The sequence below is a fragment of the Anthonomus grandis genome, chromosome 6 (assembly GCF_022605725.1).
Source record: "Anthonomus grandis grandis chromosome 6, icAntGran1.3, whole genome shotgun sequence".
NCBI lineage: Eukaryota > Metazoa > Arthropoda > Insecta > Coleoptera > Curculionidae > Anthonomus > Anthonomus grandis.
The window spans coordinates 29,920,611-29,939,687 of NC_065551.1; the positions used below are offsets into that span (position 1 = coordinate 29,920,611).

The 19,077-nt window shown below is 30.7% G+C and overlaps 2 protein-coding genes across 2 annotated transcripts; one reads left to right on the forward strand and one right to left on the reverse strand.

The window, feature by feature from the left end:
* Positions 1-984: 984 nt before the first annotated feature.
* LOC126737364 (sister chromatid cohesion protein DCC1) lies at positions 985-2,518 on the reverse strand. The gene has a single exon (XM_050442231.1). It carries the CDS (start codon positions 2,342-2,344, stop codon positions 1,124-1,126), a length of 1,221 nt encoding a protein of 406 aa, XP_050298188.1. The 5' UTR covers positions 2,345-2,518; the 3' UTR covers positions 985-1,123.
* A 772-nt stretch (positions 2,519-3,290) lies between these two features.
* LOC126737630 (palmitoyltransferase Hip14) lies at positions 3,291-18,306 on the forward strand. Its single transcript, XM_050442605.1, has 10 exons — positions 3,291-3,536; positions 4,245-4,377; positions 4,669-4,853; positions 5,851-6,075; positions 6,135-6,302; positions 6,363-6,498; positions 6,554-6,780; positions 6,835-6,997; positions 10,301-10,554; positions 12,949-18,306. The coding sequence occupies exons 1-10, from the start codon at positions 3,378-3,380 to the stop codon at positions 13,195-13,197; spliced, it is 1,899 nt and encodes a 632-aa protein (XP_050298562.1). The 5' UTR covers positions 3,291-3,377; the 3' UTR covers positions 13,198-18,306.
* The last annotated feature ends 771 nt before the right edge of the window (positions 18,307-19,077 follow it).

The following is a 19,077-nucleotide window of genomic DNA, read 5'->3' on the forward strand; positions in this document are numbered from 1 at the left end:
AGGTAAACTAGTTGCGTATCTTACGCATTTTACTCTGCCATTTAAACTTAGGACCTTTTGTAGGGTCTTTGGACTACAGATCGGTGGTTTTAGTTTACATTTTTTTAATAGTCTTTCAGTAGGCAATATGAAATTGGTTGAGATTTTTGTGAATGGTTCTTATTCATTGGATATCATTTGTCATATGATCTTAACATATTTTAGGACTGCTAGCTTAAAATCGATTTTTAATAGGTACTTATGTATGTTTTAGTACTTACACATTGACATGCATAAAAAAGTATATTAAAGAATTAATAATTTGCGACTACCATACCAATTCCTAAAACCTCTAAGTAAAAAATTGGAATTGCTATTTATAGGGAATTAGGCATTCAATTCTCTTGATAAATTGAATTACTACAGGTTGCAATTTTTTTATACTCTAATTTTAAGGACAAAGTTTACTAAGTATTTTGATTCTAATTTACTTTGTTGCCTGAGTGTAAAGTATTATATTATTCAATAATTTTACATTCATTTTTAGATATACAAGTACAATTTTCATTTTTTTACAGCTTTGTAAATTAGAGTGTCGACTCTTTTACAATAAAGCCATTTTAAATTGATATAATTGAATTTCAATTAGGGGGTAAAAAATGCAAATAGGTTAAGAATTAAATATATATTTTTTGACCTTAGTAGAATTATGCTTAATTTAATTAATATACAATTCTGCAGGATATTCAGTATGTAATCATACAGACTCAGAAGGCTAAAGAAAAAATAATTTTGTCAAAAATATTTAAACTTGGATCAGTAAATAATAATTTATAAGCAAGATATGGAAAGTTCAAAATTAACTTGCACTTGTTTCTTCTTGTAAGTTTTGGACATTTAAGGATTTATAGCATTTAAAAGTTTGTTTTTAATTAAAAAAGTATTAATCTTACCACTAACTGCTCTTCCAAATTTGTTATGATTAGATTTACATTTCATAAAAACTTTAGTACATGTGCAATATTATACTTTACTTTGTTAATTGAACATTTTATACTCATGTATTGACCCAAGTTTATGACAATTCTGACAGACATCTCAATTATTCATGTATAAATAGACAAATATGAAAACAACCTAAATTTTATCTTGAATGCCTGTCTGAATAATATTTAATTTTATTCCCTGTGGTATCCTTCATGTCAGATAGGGAGGCCCTTGCATGTTTTGCCAACAAAGCATTGACATCCAATTTAGCAGTCGCCAAAGGTTTAATATATGGAGCTATTTCAGGAACAGTCCATTTGTCCTTGGCTTTAAAAAGAACTTTAAATCTCTCATTAATATTATCTGGTAGTGAGGACTCTTCAAAGGACCATATGACTTTTGGTTTTGAGTTTCTGTCTATAATGGCTATCCCATAAAGCATTTCTTCTTTAGGAACCATTCCTTCAGGTACAGATTCCTTCCATGCTTGTAAGAACTCATCCAAATTAAATTTCTCTGCAGTTTTTAAAATAACACGAGCGAAGAATTTACAGACCCGCTCCTCCTTGTATTGGTACATCTGCATACCATCTATTATCCTTGTTTCTGTGGTATACTTTTCAAATATACATTTTATAATTTCTTTAGGTATAATTTCCTCTAATGACTCACAGGTTTCATTATAATCAATGGTGTCAAGGGCCCATGAATTTTCATCTATTAGTTTTAACATATAGGATAAAACCCTGAAATGGTATTCAAAATCCAGTTCTCTTAAAAACCCATTGATTTCAAAAATATCCATTGACTGTATAGCATCTATTAGTTCGGCATCTGAAGCTTGAATGCAGTTCTTCAACTCATCTAATGTAAACAACTGGTTTTGGTCAATCTCGCTTTCATATTCTGGCCCTCGATATACAGTTTTTGAGAGAATTTCATAAAGCCTTTTAAGGCAAAGTTTACTCACATTAGCTTCAAGGCACTCATTAAAAATTTTATACACTTTTATCTTTTCTACCTGTTCTGAAGAACTGTCTTTAAGATCCTCAAAAAATTTTAGTGGTTTTACTAGTAGCAAACTGTTTGAAGTCTCTGCACTAGTAACTTGAAAGGTCACTTTTTCAGAACATATAACCAAGTCGTCATCATCACAGCCTTTTATGCATAACTTCTCGCCATTCTCAATGCTTTTGAGTATTTCGTTGTTTAATTCTAAAAGTCGAAAGGAGTTGTCATCTATTTTTTCATTTGTAAAGAAAACAGTTTGGGATGTGGAAAGTACATCTTCTCTTGAGAGTTTCGCAGATTGTAGAACCTCATTTACAGCTTGCAATGTTCTTGAATTAGTGCTATTTGCTTGGTCTGTAAGATTCATATCATTTAAATGAATGAACCTTCTAGATTAATTTAGAAACTTCACAATTAGAACAAGACTAACTTTTACCGGGAAATTACTATTTACATATGTACCATCTAAGACGATATTTAAAAACAAAAACAAATTTGATATAAGAATAAAACTTTTAAATTTCAAAATTGATATCTGACATCTGACAGGTCTGACCAGTTAAGAAATCAGAAAATCGCCAAGAAAGTAGTGCTGGGTAATGTTTATCGATGTTTTTGCCACCGATGTTTTATTTCACAAACATCGATATCGGATTTTGATGAAATTATAAATTTTCTTAGTAGAAAAATAAAATATATCGATTTGAAAAATACAAACAATGAATACTAATTTCTAACCCAACTCCTAAGGTCTTTAAACATATTAGGCTTGGAATTCGCGTTCGCCTCTGTCAGGTCCCAAAACCCAGCGTTAGATTTTTGACGAATTTTCTATCTCGGATGGTAAAGCGTTGAAACCAGGAAATCCCCTAGTAACTTACTTTAGGAGAATTAAATTAAATTAAATTACCCACTGACAAGTACTAACTTGTCAGTGGGTAATTTTTTTTGCTAATTTTTTTGTTTGTGCTTTCGTTCATGAGTTTCGTGATGTATTTTTAATTTTTAGTATTTTGTTAAATATAAACCGTGAGGTTTTGTATTTCTATGCACTATCCAGACCAAGACTGAGTTTCAATTTATAAGTGAAGTGTATAATATTTAATAATAAGTCGGTCATGGATGTTTTCCCGATATTCGATGTCACCATCGATGTTGTATTGCAATGTCCCAGCACTACAAGAAAGTGACTGATTACCAGGATTTTCTGGCTACTCTGCTACGTCTACAGTTTTTCGGTTTCAGACCACACAACTGTCAAATCGTTTTAAAGACACTACTGACATTGACATTTACAAAACCTCTATGCAGAAATGTCAAACGAACTTTGTAAACAAAAGGAGAGTTAATAATAAAATAATACACATAATACAGGCAATAAACTTTACGAATCGAAAGAAATGTACCAAAATACTTGCGGCGCTGCGGCCGCCAGCGCCGGGGTGTGTGTCGAAACGGATTCATCACATAAAGAATATCACGGTTTGATTTCTAGGGAGGCCCAAGTGCCCGCTGTAGAAAACGATTATAGTGGATTTGATGTAGTTAAAGGGACCCAGGTAGGTTAATTAGTATATGTTTGCTTAATATTTTATTGTTTTAAAAAACCAAGACAAGTAATCAAAGGTTCTCAATGAATTCTTCAAAGCCTCCAAAATTATTGATTATTGAGTGCCTTCAAATGAAATATGTAAAAATATTCACTCTACACAAGTTCCACTACTGTACCATTTAAATAGTCATATAAACAGGTCTCTATGATATTAAACATGTGAAAGGTTCATATAATTCAATTTGCCTAAAACTTTTGATGAGCAAGAACTAAGTTGATGATTCATGTTGCCCCAGTTTTTTTAAGTCAAAACTTCTCTTTATTTAAAATAAACTTTATTTTGAATCTTTGGTTTATGTACAGTACAAAAAAATCTGCTGCAAATCACTGAAACAAAAAGTTGTAAAGGCATGTAAGTACACTAGTCCATAATAATGATAATCTATAATGTTGACATTGATGAACAAACTTAACAGACTAAAAAATGGTCATAAAAGGGACATGACATAATAGCACAAAAACAGGAAAGACACTATATTATTTTACTAAAATCCTAAAAGGGTGTAACATGAATTACTACAGCACTCTCTTTAAAGCTTGTGTGTTAAAATTATTTACTTGGGAAATAAATCTTACAATAATAAAAAATGTATTTTTGCTAATTTGGATATTTTCAAATATGTGTATACCTACCACAACAATGTTTCAATTTTAGTATGGAGCATTCAGTAGAGTCAAAGAACTCATTGAAGCCGGATATGATGTCAATCAAAGGGATAATGAAACTGTTACATTGCTGCACTGGGCAGCAATTAACAATAGAAAAGAAATCATGAAATACCTCATCGGTAAGTTATTGGGAATATGGCTAACCAAAGTATGATTAAAGTATATTAATCATAATGCAATCTTTGCTTTTTTTAATCTTGGTAGCAGAAAACTTTTCATGTGTGTGGTATTTAGTCAAGATGAATTATACATAATATTTTTCTCATTTATTTCCAGTTAATTTAAATGATTTATTTGTGTTAGTATTACAGATGACAAACCAATAAATATTAACAAATACATAATAAATGTAACTTTTAAACTGTTTAGAAACACAAAACAGGGACTGGTACTGCAATATAATTTTACAGATAAAGGAGCTATAGTGGATGCAGTTGGAGGGGAGTTAAATGCCACACCATTACATTGGGCAACAAGACAGGGTCATTTGGATGCTTGTGTTATTTTAATGAATGCAGGTGCTGATCCAAAGCTGAGAGATGCTGAGGGTTGTTCTTGTATACACTTGGCTGCCCAATTTGGCCATACTGCTTTGGTAAGTTTTAACCTTCCTTTAATAGTCTAAGTTTTGTGAGAGTTTTGTAATATTATACTATTACTGAGATAGAAAACTTCTTTATAATTTCAAAGTAACAACACAATTGGAGTAATTGGGCTTTATACTACTTATACTTTACATTTATTTCAAATCTATAATTTCATCACATGAAAATCTTAAGGAATTTCATATCTGTTAGGGCAAGGACCAAGAAATAGTTTGAGTGAAATAAACTGAGTGGCTGAGAAAATAGAACCAAGAAATAGCTTCGAGAACTATTTTACATATTCAAATTACAAATATGCATAAAACAACCCTTATATGTATAGGTCCCCTAATACCTATACTTACCATAATAAAATTGAAAAGCTACAAAAATGTTTCCTTTGCATGTGTTTATGAAAAACTATGATCTCTTACAGATCAATATTACATACTTTTTATAAGTATTCCTCATCTGTGAGGAGAGAACTCAAGTTGTTTTTTATATTCATGTAATGAATGAATGAATGAATGAATCATTATATTCATATTTATGTTATATTATCATATAACATTTTGGTTTTTCCATTCAATGTCAATGCATTAGTTCAAGTAATATTACAAATCATGATGGAAATATTCTATATATTCTTAGATATTCTACCTGTACCTTTTAGGATACTTGTATCTTTTTTTTTAACAAACATCCTTCATCTGACTTCGAAAAAGGTCTGAGAGTTTAAAAACGAAATTTTAAATTAGATTTTCTGGCTAATCCATAAGTCAAACAGAAAAAGAGATTTTTTTTTTAAAATTTATTATTTTGTACTGAAGCTGTACAACCAACAGGAACAAAGTAAGAGGGCACCAAAATCATTAAAATAATCTATTTTTTAGCATTTTTTTTAGGCTTAGGAACTCAATTACGCTGAATTTGGTTTAAAAGATTGCTTTTCTTGTATAAAGTTTTTGAATATACTCGGTATAATATAGGCTTTTTATTATTTTGTAGGTCGCCTATTTTGTCGCCAGAGGTGAAAACCCAGATCTCACAGACCGAACCGGAATGACCCCATTAATGTGGGCCGTTTGGAAAATATGCAGCCTCGATCCTACAAGGTTACTTCTTACAGTTGGAGCAAATCCAAACTTGACGGATTTCACTCAGGGAAATACAGCATTACATTGGGCCATTATGGCCCGAAATACTACAGCAATATCCACCCTAATACTACAAGTACAAAAATTAAAACATATATATTTCGTCCTGCATATGGTGATTTATTTTAATTGCAGGGCAATGCTAATTTAAATATTCCGAATAATAGAGGAGAATCCCCTTTGCAGATGATTCAGTCGCAAGTAGGATCTATGTGGATTAGCCCTAAAGTATCTGAGCTTATCAAAGAGCATGCGCAAGCGCAATCTTCAAAGAATTTTTTATTAAAGTTTGCTAGGGATAAGGTGAACCATTGATTTATTATTTGTGAATTCTTCTTTATTTATTTATTTATTTTTTTATAGAGAATACGATGGTGGGGTATGGTTGGTACCCCTTTTATGGCCTTTTATATCGCTGGCGTTATAATGGGAACGAACCTTCTAGTCATTATCAAAATATTTCTTTTAGTTTGTTTATATATTGTTATACATTATTTAGGTAAGTTAATAATATTTCATCAACCTTATCGAGCAATAAAATTTATTTATTACAGGACAAGTATTTTATGATGACCGCTTGATGGCTCTTTTGCCTTTAAGCATATATTTATCAACGAAAATGTGGTTTTATTTCACCTGGTTTATTTATATTGCTCCAGTTGCAAGCTTTATGACTACCTTCATCTTTTTATCCAGTTCTAGTCTGTTATGGTATAATTTTATAAAAAGTTGGTTGGGCGACGCTGGAGTCGTTCCAACGAATAAGGAGTTACAGTTTAGGGTGAGTATTCAATATTATATAGTCTTAAATTCAATTTTTTTTTTAAATTTTTAGACAATTTTGAACTTAGCGGAAAAGGGTCCGGGAGGTTTTGAACCGTCAAGTTTCTGTTCGGCCTGTTTGGTACGAAGGCCGATAAGGTCGAAACATTGCTCTATTTGCAATCACTGTGTAGCTAGGTTTGATCATCATTGTCCATGGGTCGCAAATTGTATAGGTAATAGTGCAGATATAAGATTTATAACATTTTTAAACATTCGTTTAACGAAATTCATGTATAGTGTCATCCTATTAAAATTGCACTTATATTACCCCAAAGTGTATCAAAAATATCTGAGTAAGAGGGTTTTTTTCCTTAATACAAGACCACAATTACAATTAACGGCGGTATAGTAAACTGTTTTTAAAAAAATATCCTTTGATTAAATAATGTCCCTATCCTCAAAGTAAAATCAAAATAAAACTAGCTTCTCTATAATATCTAAATGTATATTTTACCTTTTCCCGTTTTCCTCCATAAAAATAAAACTTTTAGAACCAGACAAAATTTATATCATTTTTAAATACATAATTAAACTTTTTTAAAGAATAGCTGTTTTGCTTTACTTGTTTTGGCAGTAAATTATAATACTTTGGGGCCAGAAAAACTGCTGATTGTTGGCTTAAACTTCGATGATTTTTAGGTATTGCAATATTTTGATTTATGATACAACTAGTCTCATATCTACGTTTTGTGCTGATTTGCATGAAATGTTACTTGTGGATAAAAGTACAGGAAGCAATTATAAAAATAGATTTTAAATCACATATTTCAATACTATACAGCTGGTTAACTTAACTAATATTTATTTTGATTGAAGTGTATCATCGTATATGAAATTGTTTTATCATGAAAATATATTTATTTATAAGTATTATAGTCAATGTATATATTATGATTTTTTTTGTTAAATGATATTTTTATTTTAAGAGATTGAAAGCAAAATTGCATACAATAAGAAAAGTAGTACACACTCAAAAATATTTTGTAAAAAAAAATCAAACATAACAGTTTCAAAGTATAAAAAAGTTAGATAGTTGACCATCTTATCCATTCTTAGTTTTTCATAATAATCACCTGAAATTTTATTCAATTTTTTCTGTAAAACTAGCCATAGGTCTTCTTCTGAGTTTCTCATTTCTTCTTCTAATTTGATTTTCAAGAAGTGTTGACAAAGATTATCTAAGGGTTAAAATTGGGTGATTGAGAAGATCAATCCAATACTCGAATTTTGCCTTGAATTCTTTACTAGTCGGGGTATTTAGTATTTTTTTCTGTTGGTAAACCATGACAAAGTTAGATCCTCTTTATCAATCTCTCTCTATCAACATACTTTTGATCTTTCTATGCCCATCAACTAATCAACCAAACCCAGATCAAATATGAATCAGAACCACCTGTTTAAAGTAAGCATCATATTATGTGCACTTTGATATTGTACTTGTACTTTAACAAACCCCAAATTACTAAGGCCGAGCAATAAGTAAAGTAAATTTTATAACCACAAAATACCAAAACAATATCACAATACGTGAAAGCACGTCTGACGTTTTTCATCACTAAAATTGTTGAGATTTAGCAATCATATACTTAGTAAGATAATTGTTAGAAATAGTAAAATATTATGTTTCCATACTTTTGTTCGCCGCACTATTTAAAAAGCCTCCTTTTGTATCCTTATCCTGATTTCATTTTAATCAACAGTATCTTTTGCTTTATAGTATATTGTGTTCAACTTAATAAGTTTCTCAATAGTTTTAAAACATTTAGCTAAGTCCAACCTCTTTTTTTAGTACTTCTAATTTTGTATCTAACAGCGTTGAAAGCTTTTGATAAATCGAGAAATACCACAAAACTTTTTTTGTCAAGATTAGTTGCTATCTGGTTTACTAGATCATGTGCTACACCAAAGTTACAATTATATTGAATTTTTGGCAAGTTATTATTTATAGTACAATAAGAGGTTATTATTTCTTTTAAACATGTATCAAGAAACTTTCCAAGATTGGATATTTATGTTTATTTCCTGGTTTAGATATGTAACTTCTTTAAAAAAAAGAAAGAAAAAATACGTCAATCTAGATATACAGGGGGGCGTTTAATTTTATATTGGACAAAGTCCTATCAATCACCTCCAGCTAACCTAACTTTAATATGTCAAATGGTAACCCCCATATTCAACAGTGCCCAAAAAATTAAATCCGTTGACGTACCAGCGGATAGTGAGCTAAAATGTCTGGTAATAATAAATATTTTATCAACGTCATACGTTGGCATGTCAAATGGCTATCCTATAGTCGTATACATCAATTTAAGGAGCATACAATCTACCCCACAACAGTGTATAAAAAATTTGATTGAAGTGTACAGACTTATAAATAGTAAGGGTGAAAAAAGGTGTTTAAAAAATAAACAAATTAATCAGTTTAAGAATTTATTTTATTAAGTGCTCGAAATGTGCTTTGTTGTTCGCATAACAATAATAAAGTCTGTTTTCAAATTTCCCACGAACATTGGTAAGTGTTTGTCCTCTTATATCTCTACATTCGCGAGTAATTCGATCCTTTAAATCATTAATATTTTCAGGCGGGGTTTTATAAACTTTGGTTTTTAAATACCCCAAAAGGCAAAAATCTAGTGCTGTTAAGTCTGGGGACCGTGCGGGCCATTTAATAGCTCCACGCCTGCCAGTCAATCTGCTAGTTACTGCAATATTTTTGTACTTATTAGGTGCTGCAAAAAATACTAGTAAAATAAATACGTCAATCTAGATATACAGGGGGGCGTTTAATTTTATATTGGACAAAGTCCTATCAATCACCTCCTATCCTAACTTTAATATGTCAAATGGTAACCCCCATACTCAACAGTGCCCAAAAAATTAAATCCGTTGACGTACCAGCGGATAGTGAGCTAGAATGTCTGGTAATAATAAATATTTGCACTGCAAAAAATTTTGGGAAGAATTTCAAAATATCATTAGTTATTTTCTCGCAAATAGATGCATATTTTTAAAATAATATTAGGACTCAATGAACTGTTTATTACCATACATTTTTAATGATGTATCACACTTAGGGTACCTATTTGAAATACAAAAGTTCGATAAATTATCCATTATCCAAGAAGACTATAGTCAAAATCATTGTTTGTCAAATTAAATATTTTTTATATTATGATTTTTGGTGTTCTTATAGCTGTTTCTAGATGCTTTGGCAACCGTAGTAAGTTTGCAGCATCAATCAAACCATTGATTTTATAAAAATATCAAATCTTCATGCTTTTTGCATCAAGGGATATCTAACAAAATACTTTACAACAATATTCCCCTCTTTCCAATGAAAATTTGTCTTAGAACAATAATTATCTATGGCAGAAATACATTGTCAGCTTACTATAGTTGCTTAAGGATATAATTTCAAATACATATTAAATAATTTCCAAATTCTTTTAACTAAAACCCTTATTATGTTTTTCCAGGATCTAAAAATCATAAATACTTCATCGGGTTCCTTGCCTGTCTAGTGATGATGTGTATACAAGTGATACACGGAGCAACGATTTATTGGCGCAACGATCCGGGCTGTCATGCCCTCGACGATCGACAGAATCGCACTTTTTGGGAAACGGTTTTGGCGGTGGGTCAGTGCGATACATGGGTCGCCTGGGTTGCCGTTAATGCGGCCTTCCATGGCGTTTGGGTCTTTATGCTGCTCGTGTGTCAGCTGTATCAGGTTAGTATAATGCTGTTCCGGATTTTCGAATATGATAGTGTAAAAATATGCTGTTTTTCTTAAACTCAAGCAGATAAAATGCAAAGCTAGATAATATATTTATTACCCTTAAGGCCTATAGCTTATAAGCGAGACATTTTAATTGTAGTTATTGAATGTGCTGTATTTCTCTAACAGATTACAAAGGAGGTGGATAATTTGATCCTATCTCACTCACACTATGCCAACCATTCCATAAGGACACAATTTTCAAAAGATTTAGAGAGAAATAAATAAATCAAGGAGAGATATAGAAAAAGGACAAAAAAAATTATGTTTCATATTTACATCACTGTGTTTCTCTAACATATCACAGAGGAGGAGGATAAATTGATGTTGTCTTACCCATACTATGCTAACCATTCCAGAAAAACACAATTTCCAGAAGATCTAGAAAGAAAACAATAAAACAATAATGGATCAATGGGAGTTTCACGCAGTTTTTTAAATTTATTTGAAGGGAAATTTAATTAACATTAAATTATAAAACCAGTAGAACCAGGACGATAGCGTGCTCGTAGTTGGGTTGATATATGTATGTGCTTATAACTTGGTTACTTAATGGTAGGAAGTTAAAATAATCCTTTCTTAATGGTTTTAGCATTAACAGAGAATTTAATAACAATGATTTTTTTAAAATCAAATCATTGAAACAAACAAACAACGCAACACATATTTTCAATTACTGTTATTTGTTTAGTTCCTGAAGCAATATCAAATATTTTAAATGAAGGTTATTGTCAATCGATAATTGTATCTTTTTATCTTGTAGAGATCTAATGTTGCAACAGTGGTTGACATATTTTTGCAAATGTTCGTTCTTTAATACTATAAGAGCTAGTATTAAATAGTAAGAAATGAAACTTCAAGTCACAGGTCTTAAATATATTTAATACCAAGTTAAAGGATAACACATGTTTCGCATGTACAGAAATAGAACACAGGAATAATTTTACGAACAGTTATTAATTAAACCTAATTTACATTAAAATTACACACTGATAACTAACTTCATACCTCATTGTGTAATATAAAGAAAAACAGATACACAACACTACATGTTACAAGTTGGATTTTCTTAAAAAATTGGAAATAATAAAGCCAAGAAAATGCAAGGTGCTCAACTGGGTAAAGGAGATTTTTATTTTTGTTTTTTAATAATTTGACTTTCCCTTCAGATTCTCCTTAAATAAAACAAGTCCACAACACCAAGCCAATTTAACGTAAGGCTTAATACTACCTAGTTATAACACAGAGGTACGTGGTTCGATTCCTACATTCGACAAACCTTTTTTTCTTTAATCTCATTTTGTTTGGTTTGTATTTTAAATATGTGATAACTAGTCTCCGTCCATGTAGCATGTAGTGTTGTTTATCCGCTTTTCTTTTTGGTATGCAGTTAGTTATTAGTTTCTAATTTTAGTGTAAATTAGGTTTAATTAATAAGTGTTTGTAAGACTACTTGTTGTTTATTATTTCTGTTTCTTCCCTACAGAAGATCTGATGATGCCTAATACAGGCGAAACACGTGTAATTATTTTACTTTGTATTCAATATATTTGAGACCTGTGACTTGTAGTTTGATTTATTACTATTTAAGTTAAGCCGCTCTCTTTGAGCAATAACGGACTATTTCTTTGAGTAATTAACAGTAATTAAGTAGGTAGTTAACCTAATATATAAGATCAATTTATTCAAAAGTTTCGTGCTAATAACGACAATTTTACCAGTTTATAAAGCCATTTACTTAAATTCTTAACAAGATTTTCGATAAATTTTTAATATTACAGAGCAAAATCATTTTGGGTTAAGTTAGGTTGAATTGAATTGTGCTTGGTGGATTGAGCTGGAATTAGACTAGTAAATGTGTAAGAAGTACTTATTACAGTTGGAATGTATATTAATGTAAATTATAATTATTTATTTGATTTAAACTTTTACTTTTTACCGAACGAAGCCTATTTCTTGGCTAATTAAGTCATCAAACAAGATGATTTTTCTCTCGATAAAAATGAATCAAAAATCTTGATCAACAAGTAAGTAAATAAATGTTAACCTAGTAATAATTTATTTAGATTTTCCTGAATCGATCAATCAATGTGAAAAATTGGAGTTTCAAAATTAAACAAGGCAAATAGGCAAACTGAAAAAAAGAAGTTTTGTCTTATACTGTTGTCATTTTTACATGAATGTTGAAATTACTATTCGATATTGACTTTTTTTAAATCAATGTAACTTAAATAATTCTAAAAGTCAAAGATGAATTCCGAAATGCAAACATCGATTGCATTATTATTAACTTTAATACTTCTTAATGGATTAACCTGAACTTTGCTGAGATTCATTTTCTTTCAGATCGTATTCCTGGGAATGACAACCAACGAGCGCATGAACAAAGGCCGTTACAGTCATTTCATCGCAAACCGCGGCAAAAGCCCGTTCTCGAAAGGTCCACTCCGCAATATTTTGGAATTTTTCGAGTGCACCTGCTTCGGATGCACGCGAACGGAACATCAAGATTGGCTGGCCAGTTTTGATTTCGACGACAAGTCTATCGAACGCGAGCCTTTGCTTTCCCATAAAGATACTTATCATGACGTATGAGAAAGGTGTTACATCCCTATGAGGAGGATGAGCTTTTGAGTATAACTGCACATAATTCTAATGTAGGGTAAGATGTGTGTATCGAGCAAATGTTAAGTAGGTTTTCCTCAGTTGTTTGAGATCTAGAAAAGCTCTCTCGTAAAGGAATAGCTCTGGATACTGGTTGGTGTGTGAATGTGTAGGGTTGACTAAAAAGACTGACTATGCCTAAAAGAAAACGCAGAGCTTTTTCTAGTCTTCCTTTGTGTGATCGACTGCTTACTAAATATATTTGCCTACTACATTCAAGGTAACAGTGAAACGCGAGAGTGCTTACCCTGATGTATTTTAAGGTGCTGTATAAGAGTATAAAGTATGTGCCAGTTTGCCCACATAATATATAAATCGCTTTGTGTATACCTTAACTTGAAAAAGCTTATATTTTTTTTTAGTAACTCTTGACTCTTTTTTATCCCATTTAAATTAATTTATAGACTTTTTTCATCATGTTTGAGCATTTAAACTAAATCTACGATGAAGGTAGTGTAAAGCACCGTGGTTTCTACTTTACTACGCTACTAATAATATTCTTCTATAAATAAACGAAAAAATCAAATAAAGCAATTTACAGAGTAAATAAAAGATTATTGGTAAGTAACCAAGTGCCGATTTTCGCAAATATCCCATAAAGAAGTTACTTAAATCAATATTAAAAAAAAATCTAGTATAAAAAAATAGTGAATTATACAACTTTAAATATATACAATTACAGTAGACTCGCGATATAGTGAACTAATTAATGCACATCCAGTTTACTATATCGATTTGTTCACTCTATCAATTTTTTTTTAATGGACGTATTAAAGCAACGTTTGTCTTTAGAAAACTAACTTTATTAATGCGAAACAGAAAAAATATTACATATGAAATTAAAATAAAATAAAAAAACGGCAATCTAATCTATTTTTTCAAAAAATTAAGTAATTTTTGTTTTTAGTCCTGTTTGCACCATCGTATTTCTTAAGTTTTGTAAAACGAGTATACTAGAATATTCCACCTTATCTTCATTTTCTTCGGCCCATTGAAGGATGTTGTTAATCGACTTTATTGCCGAATTTGTTGTCACTCGTTCCTTATTTACTACCATTTCTTCTTGTACTCCATCATCTTGATCGTTTCCATCACTTTCACTTTGGTCATTAGTTTCTTTTGTGTCAGGTAAGTTATCTTTATTCCAATCGTCTACATCAATAGGTTGAATATGAACTTCTGGATTAAAAGTCTGCAATAAAGTAATGATTTCTGATCTCACTGTATCAATGTCTTCATTTCTTATTCGGCTCCGTAAAACACTTAAGGGGATGTTATCTTCCTCATCGTCAACTTCGTCGGCTAATGGTAAAAGTAAATTATGCCAGCATTTTTCTATAACTTCAGGACCCTAATTTCTCCACGCCAAAGCCAAATTTAGAATGGCGTCCTTTAACGAAATATGTTTTAGAGCATCTCCGATATTATCCTGGTTAGTTCCAATAATTTGTGATAACAAATTTTTTCGATAAAATAGTTTTGTCAGACGAATAGCGTTTTGGTCCATTGGCTGGATTAGCGGAGTAACGTTAGGTGGCATATAAACAGTGAAAATGGAACCATCATCACTTCTTAGCTGTTCTGCAGGTGGATGGCTTGCTGCGTTGTCCAAGTTTAAATTCTTAAAAGGAATAAAAAAAGGGCGTAAATTTGTAAAAATCGTAGTTCAAAATGACTGAAACCATTTTTTCTAATTCTCGAGATACAAAGAGGGTAAAATTTAAAACGTCTTCCTATGACAAAACTTACCTCAGGAATAAACATTCGGTGAAACTATTCTTTGAAAATTGCTGCCGTCATCCAAGCAGTTTTGGGAGTTTCTATAATGGACGGGACAGTTAAAATTTCGAAACGAACGTGGATTTTTTGCTTTCCCAATAATTAATGGTTTAACTTTATGAGTACCTGCAGCGTTTGTGCATGCTAGAAAAGTCTCTCTTTGTTTCTCGGTTTTCCTAACTGGGGCAGTTTTTTCTTCGCGAGCTACATATGTCTTTCCGGGCAGAAGTTTCCAAAACAAACCAGTTTCATCGGCATTGTAAATCTGTTCTTTTGTTAGCTGAAGCTCATTTATTTTTAGGCGTAAAGTTCTTTTAAAAGGATCAACAAGCTCGGGTTCTGACGATAATTTTTCTCCTGAAATCGTTAGGAAGCGTATTCCAAAACGTTTTTTATACTTTTGCATCCAACCACTGCTCGCATTAAAAGAAGGAGATTCCTTGTATTGACTGTGAAGTAACTTGGCCTTCTCTTGGATCATTAAACCAGTTACCGAAAAATTTCTCTCCCTTGTTTTTAAGAACCACTTATATAAAGCTTTTTCCATTATAGGACACTCTGATTGTCTTAAAGTTTTCGCTTTTCCAGGTCCTGTGAAAGTACTGTTGACTCGTTTCAAAATCTTTATCCTTCTGTGACGAATCGCGCATATAGTGGATTTAGCAACACTATATTGTCTAGACAAAACGGTCACTCCGACACCTTTCTTTAATTCTTCTAATATTTTGGCTTTATCGCTTAGGGTTAAATGCTTTCTAATTTTTGCCATAAATATTCTGGCGGCGTGACGCAACCTACTGCACCCAAATACTAAAGAAAACTAATTGCCCGAAAAGAAACAAACCGTTTAATATCTTTTTCTTGTCTTAACTTGTTTGTTTACCCAATAAAACTATTGGGTTTACTATTTCGAGAATCAATTTGTTCACTTGACAGAATACATTAAGGAAAAAATGTCTGTTCACTATTTAGAATAGTTCACTAGGCAGTGTGTTCAGTATAACGCGAGTCTACTGTATTAAGTAATAACTAACATCTCTGCATCACAACTGCCCAGTTTGGTGCGTGTATAAATTATTTCTTGTATTATTTTTAAATAAATGGCGAGGAAGGGTAAAGTCCACATGATTCATTGCCATTGCCACATTACATAAAAAAACTTTACGAAAATGTATTTATTATATGAAATACTTCTGTCTTAAATTGAAATTGCGAACTGCCGGACATTAGGAGAAGATTACTGCCTCGAGAAATGACGAGTTTTTGACCACGCGTACATGGTTTTTTTCCTCGGAAATGGCACTGGGACATCCCTGATCCGACAAAATAACAAACACAAAGCGTAAAACCAAGTATATGGCGGACTAATGTCTTTACTATTTGTTTAATTTTTAAGTTAAGTTCTTCGTTAATGATTAAGCCAAATTGTGAAAGTTTAATTTCTTATCTATCTTTCTAATCCAAGGCAATACATTAATTTATTATACAGTCATTTAGAAAATTGGATCTCCAACATCAAATTTTGGGCTTAAAAACATCTTTGTAATACCATCCTGGATTTCTGAGACTGACATATATGTAAAGATTTCAGTTTTTCTTCATTTCCATATCCCTTTTTCATTTTTATACTACTGCTGGGATCATCTAGATTGTGCTTTTCTTATGATATTTTAAAAGGATTTACAAAAAAAAATACTGGCCATTAAATCTTTTATGTTTTTTCTAGTCCATCTTTTTGTGTATTTTTTAAATTTTAATAAGTAAGCACTTAATATTTCATATTTTCGAGCGTTTTGAAGAAACCGAAAAACCCTTAGCCGTGGTTATATTAAAATTTACAAACCTCTAGTCTTATTTGAAATTACATAAACGTGGTTTATTCTTCCAGCTAACTTCATCGCAGATTATTTTGGAACGGTATTCTGTTTATCCAGTGCGCATTTATCCATTTGATTGCTTTTGACCCACAAATCATGCGATTTACGCCAATCGACTTAATTAATTTGTATGTTTTTTCGCTACTATAGAAAATAAGTGTTTTTAGTTTCCTAAAGTAGCCCAAAGAAAATTACATAGATTTAAGCTGCTAAAACCTGTTATACTTTAAAACTGAACCATTGTAAATAAGTGAAACAAAATTAGATGATAAAGTGCTTGTTTTGGTAAGGTTCATTACTTTTCTTATAATTTAATGCTTTTACTTTATTTTAACTTTTGTTTAGTACTTTTTATAGTATTTTCTGTTGACAATTGAAATATGAGAACGGTCCTGCTAAAAATGTTTTAAAAAATAACTGTGGTTTTTTGTATTAGTCCTGAAGAATAAGTTTTTTATTATATAAGATACAAAATAAAACAGTTTTTTTATTATTGAAAGAATGATTTGATTTTCTTTGAGGCACTTAAAGCAAAATAAATTTAGAGCTATTAACATTTTATTATTGTTAATCCTCAGTTCGACGACCATTGTTAGAATGTCTCCCAGTGTTTACGCTTTATTAGTTTTTCTTTTATTAATATTTATATTAGTGAAATAAGTCGACAAGCTATTAGATAAATAAATAAGTCGAGAACAAGAGCAAAAAATGCGAGTTTAATGCACGAACTTAACCTTCTTGATCACCTAATAATTAATATTTATTATCAAAAGGATAAAATTATTGTAGTAGAAAAAGTACTAAATTGCACTTTACTTTATTCTAAGCTCTTGTACAAAGAATATTTTATTAGAATAATAGCAGCTACCAATGCTTATTTACACTTTATTGTATAACATTCCATATTATAGTTATAAATTACAGGAAGATATGTATAATTTTCACATTTCTCTGTAATTTATATTAAAATTTTAACATCCACACAATTTTACCCATACAGTTGTTTCTAATATTAAAATGTTGTGTAATAGGTCAGTGTTTTCACTATTTTTAAGCTTTTATTGTGATTGTATATAAATTTATTGTTAAGTGAAAATGTAGTAAATTATGTAAATGTAAATAAATAGGATCCGGATCAGTGTCGCGTACATAGGTACCGTTAGGATTTATTGCTGTATAAATGTGATTTTTTTCAGTAGAAATCTGTCAAATAATTTGTATATCAGTTTATGTTCGAGTATTAACTTTTTAAGCGATTTTTTTTTTAGATAGTTGGCAGGTTATGATGAGAATATATTTTTTTTTGCTCTCAAAGCTTTGTACCAAATATCAGTTTATTAGGTGTCATTTTGTTATTTTATAGATTATACGTTTTTGAAGCTTATTATAATTGTCTTATTCCCATATTTTTTACAGAAAGCAATATAAATTTCATCAAGCCATAAAAAGAAAACAAATGGGTTAACCTGGATATCCCTATATCTTTAAATAAACTGAAACAGTTACATAAACAGAGTATTACCTCTGAGGATCTTAATGATATGCAAAAAGTTTTATAAAAAAAATCAATCTGTTTAAAAACCTTTTAAAAAGAGCCTTAAAATATTTAAATTGTGAGAGTCAGTTAATTTTTTCAAATATATGTTCTAATTGCAAGGAGCCTAAAAAATGTTATCAAAACTACGTAACTAAAATAGAAAATGACCTTCACGAAATTTCTGGAAACTGTATTTTCCATAATTTACAAAATTCCGGGTTCATGTAAGGTATGTCACATTTATATATGTTCAGAAGTGAGATTTAAGCTTTATAATTAACAGAAGTTTTCAGAATTTTTTTTACTGGGTTCCTATTTAAAACAAGATAATATTATATAATATATTATCATCTTAATCGAATTTACAAAAAGTGTAAGAATTCATTCATAAAGTTTAGAATCTTTTAAACTGATTTTTCCCAATTAGTAATGAAATACAACACTATACTCGCGGTAACGTGAACTTACGATTTTATGAACAACTCATTAATGTGAACACCAATATTTTTCTATGTTAATTCTATAGTGTGAACAAACCCATATTTCGATAATGTGAATTTTAAGAAATCTTTAGTAATCCAGTAGACTTGTTAGTGGATATTGGGTTTACGCATTTGA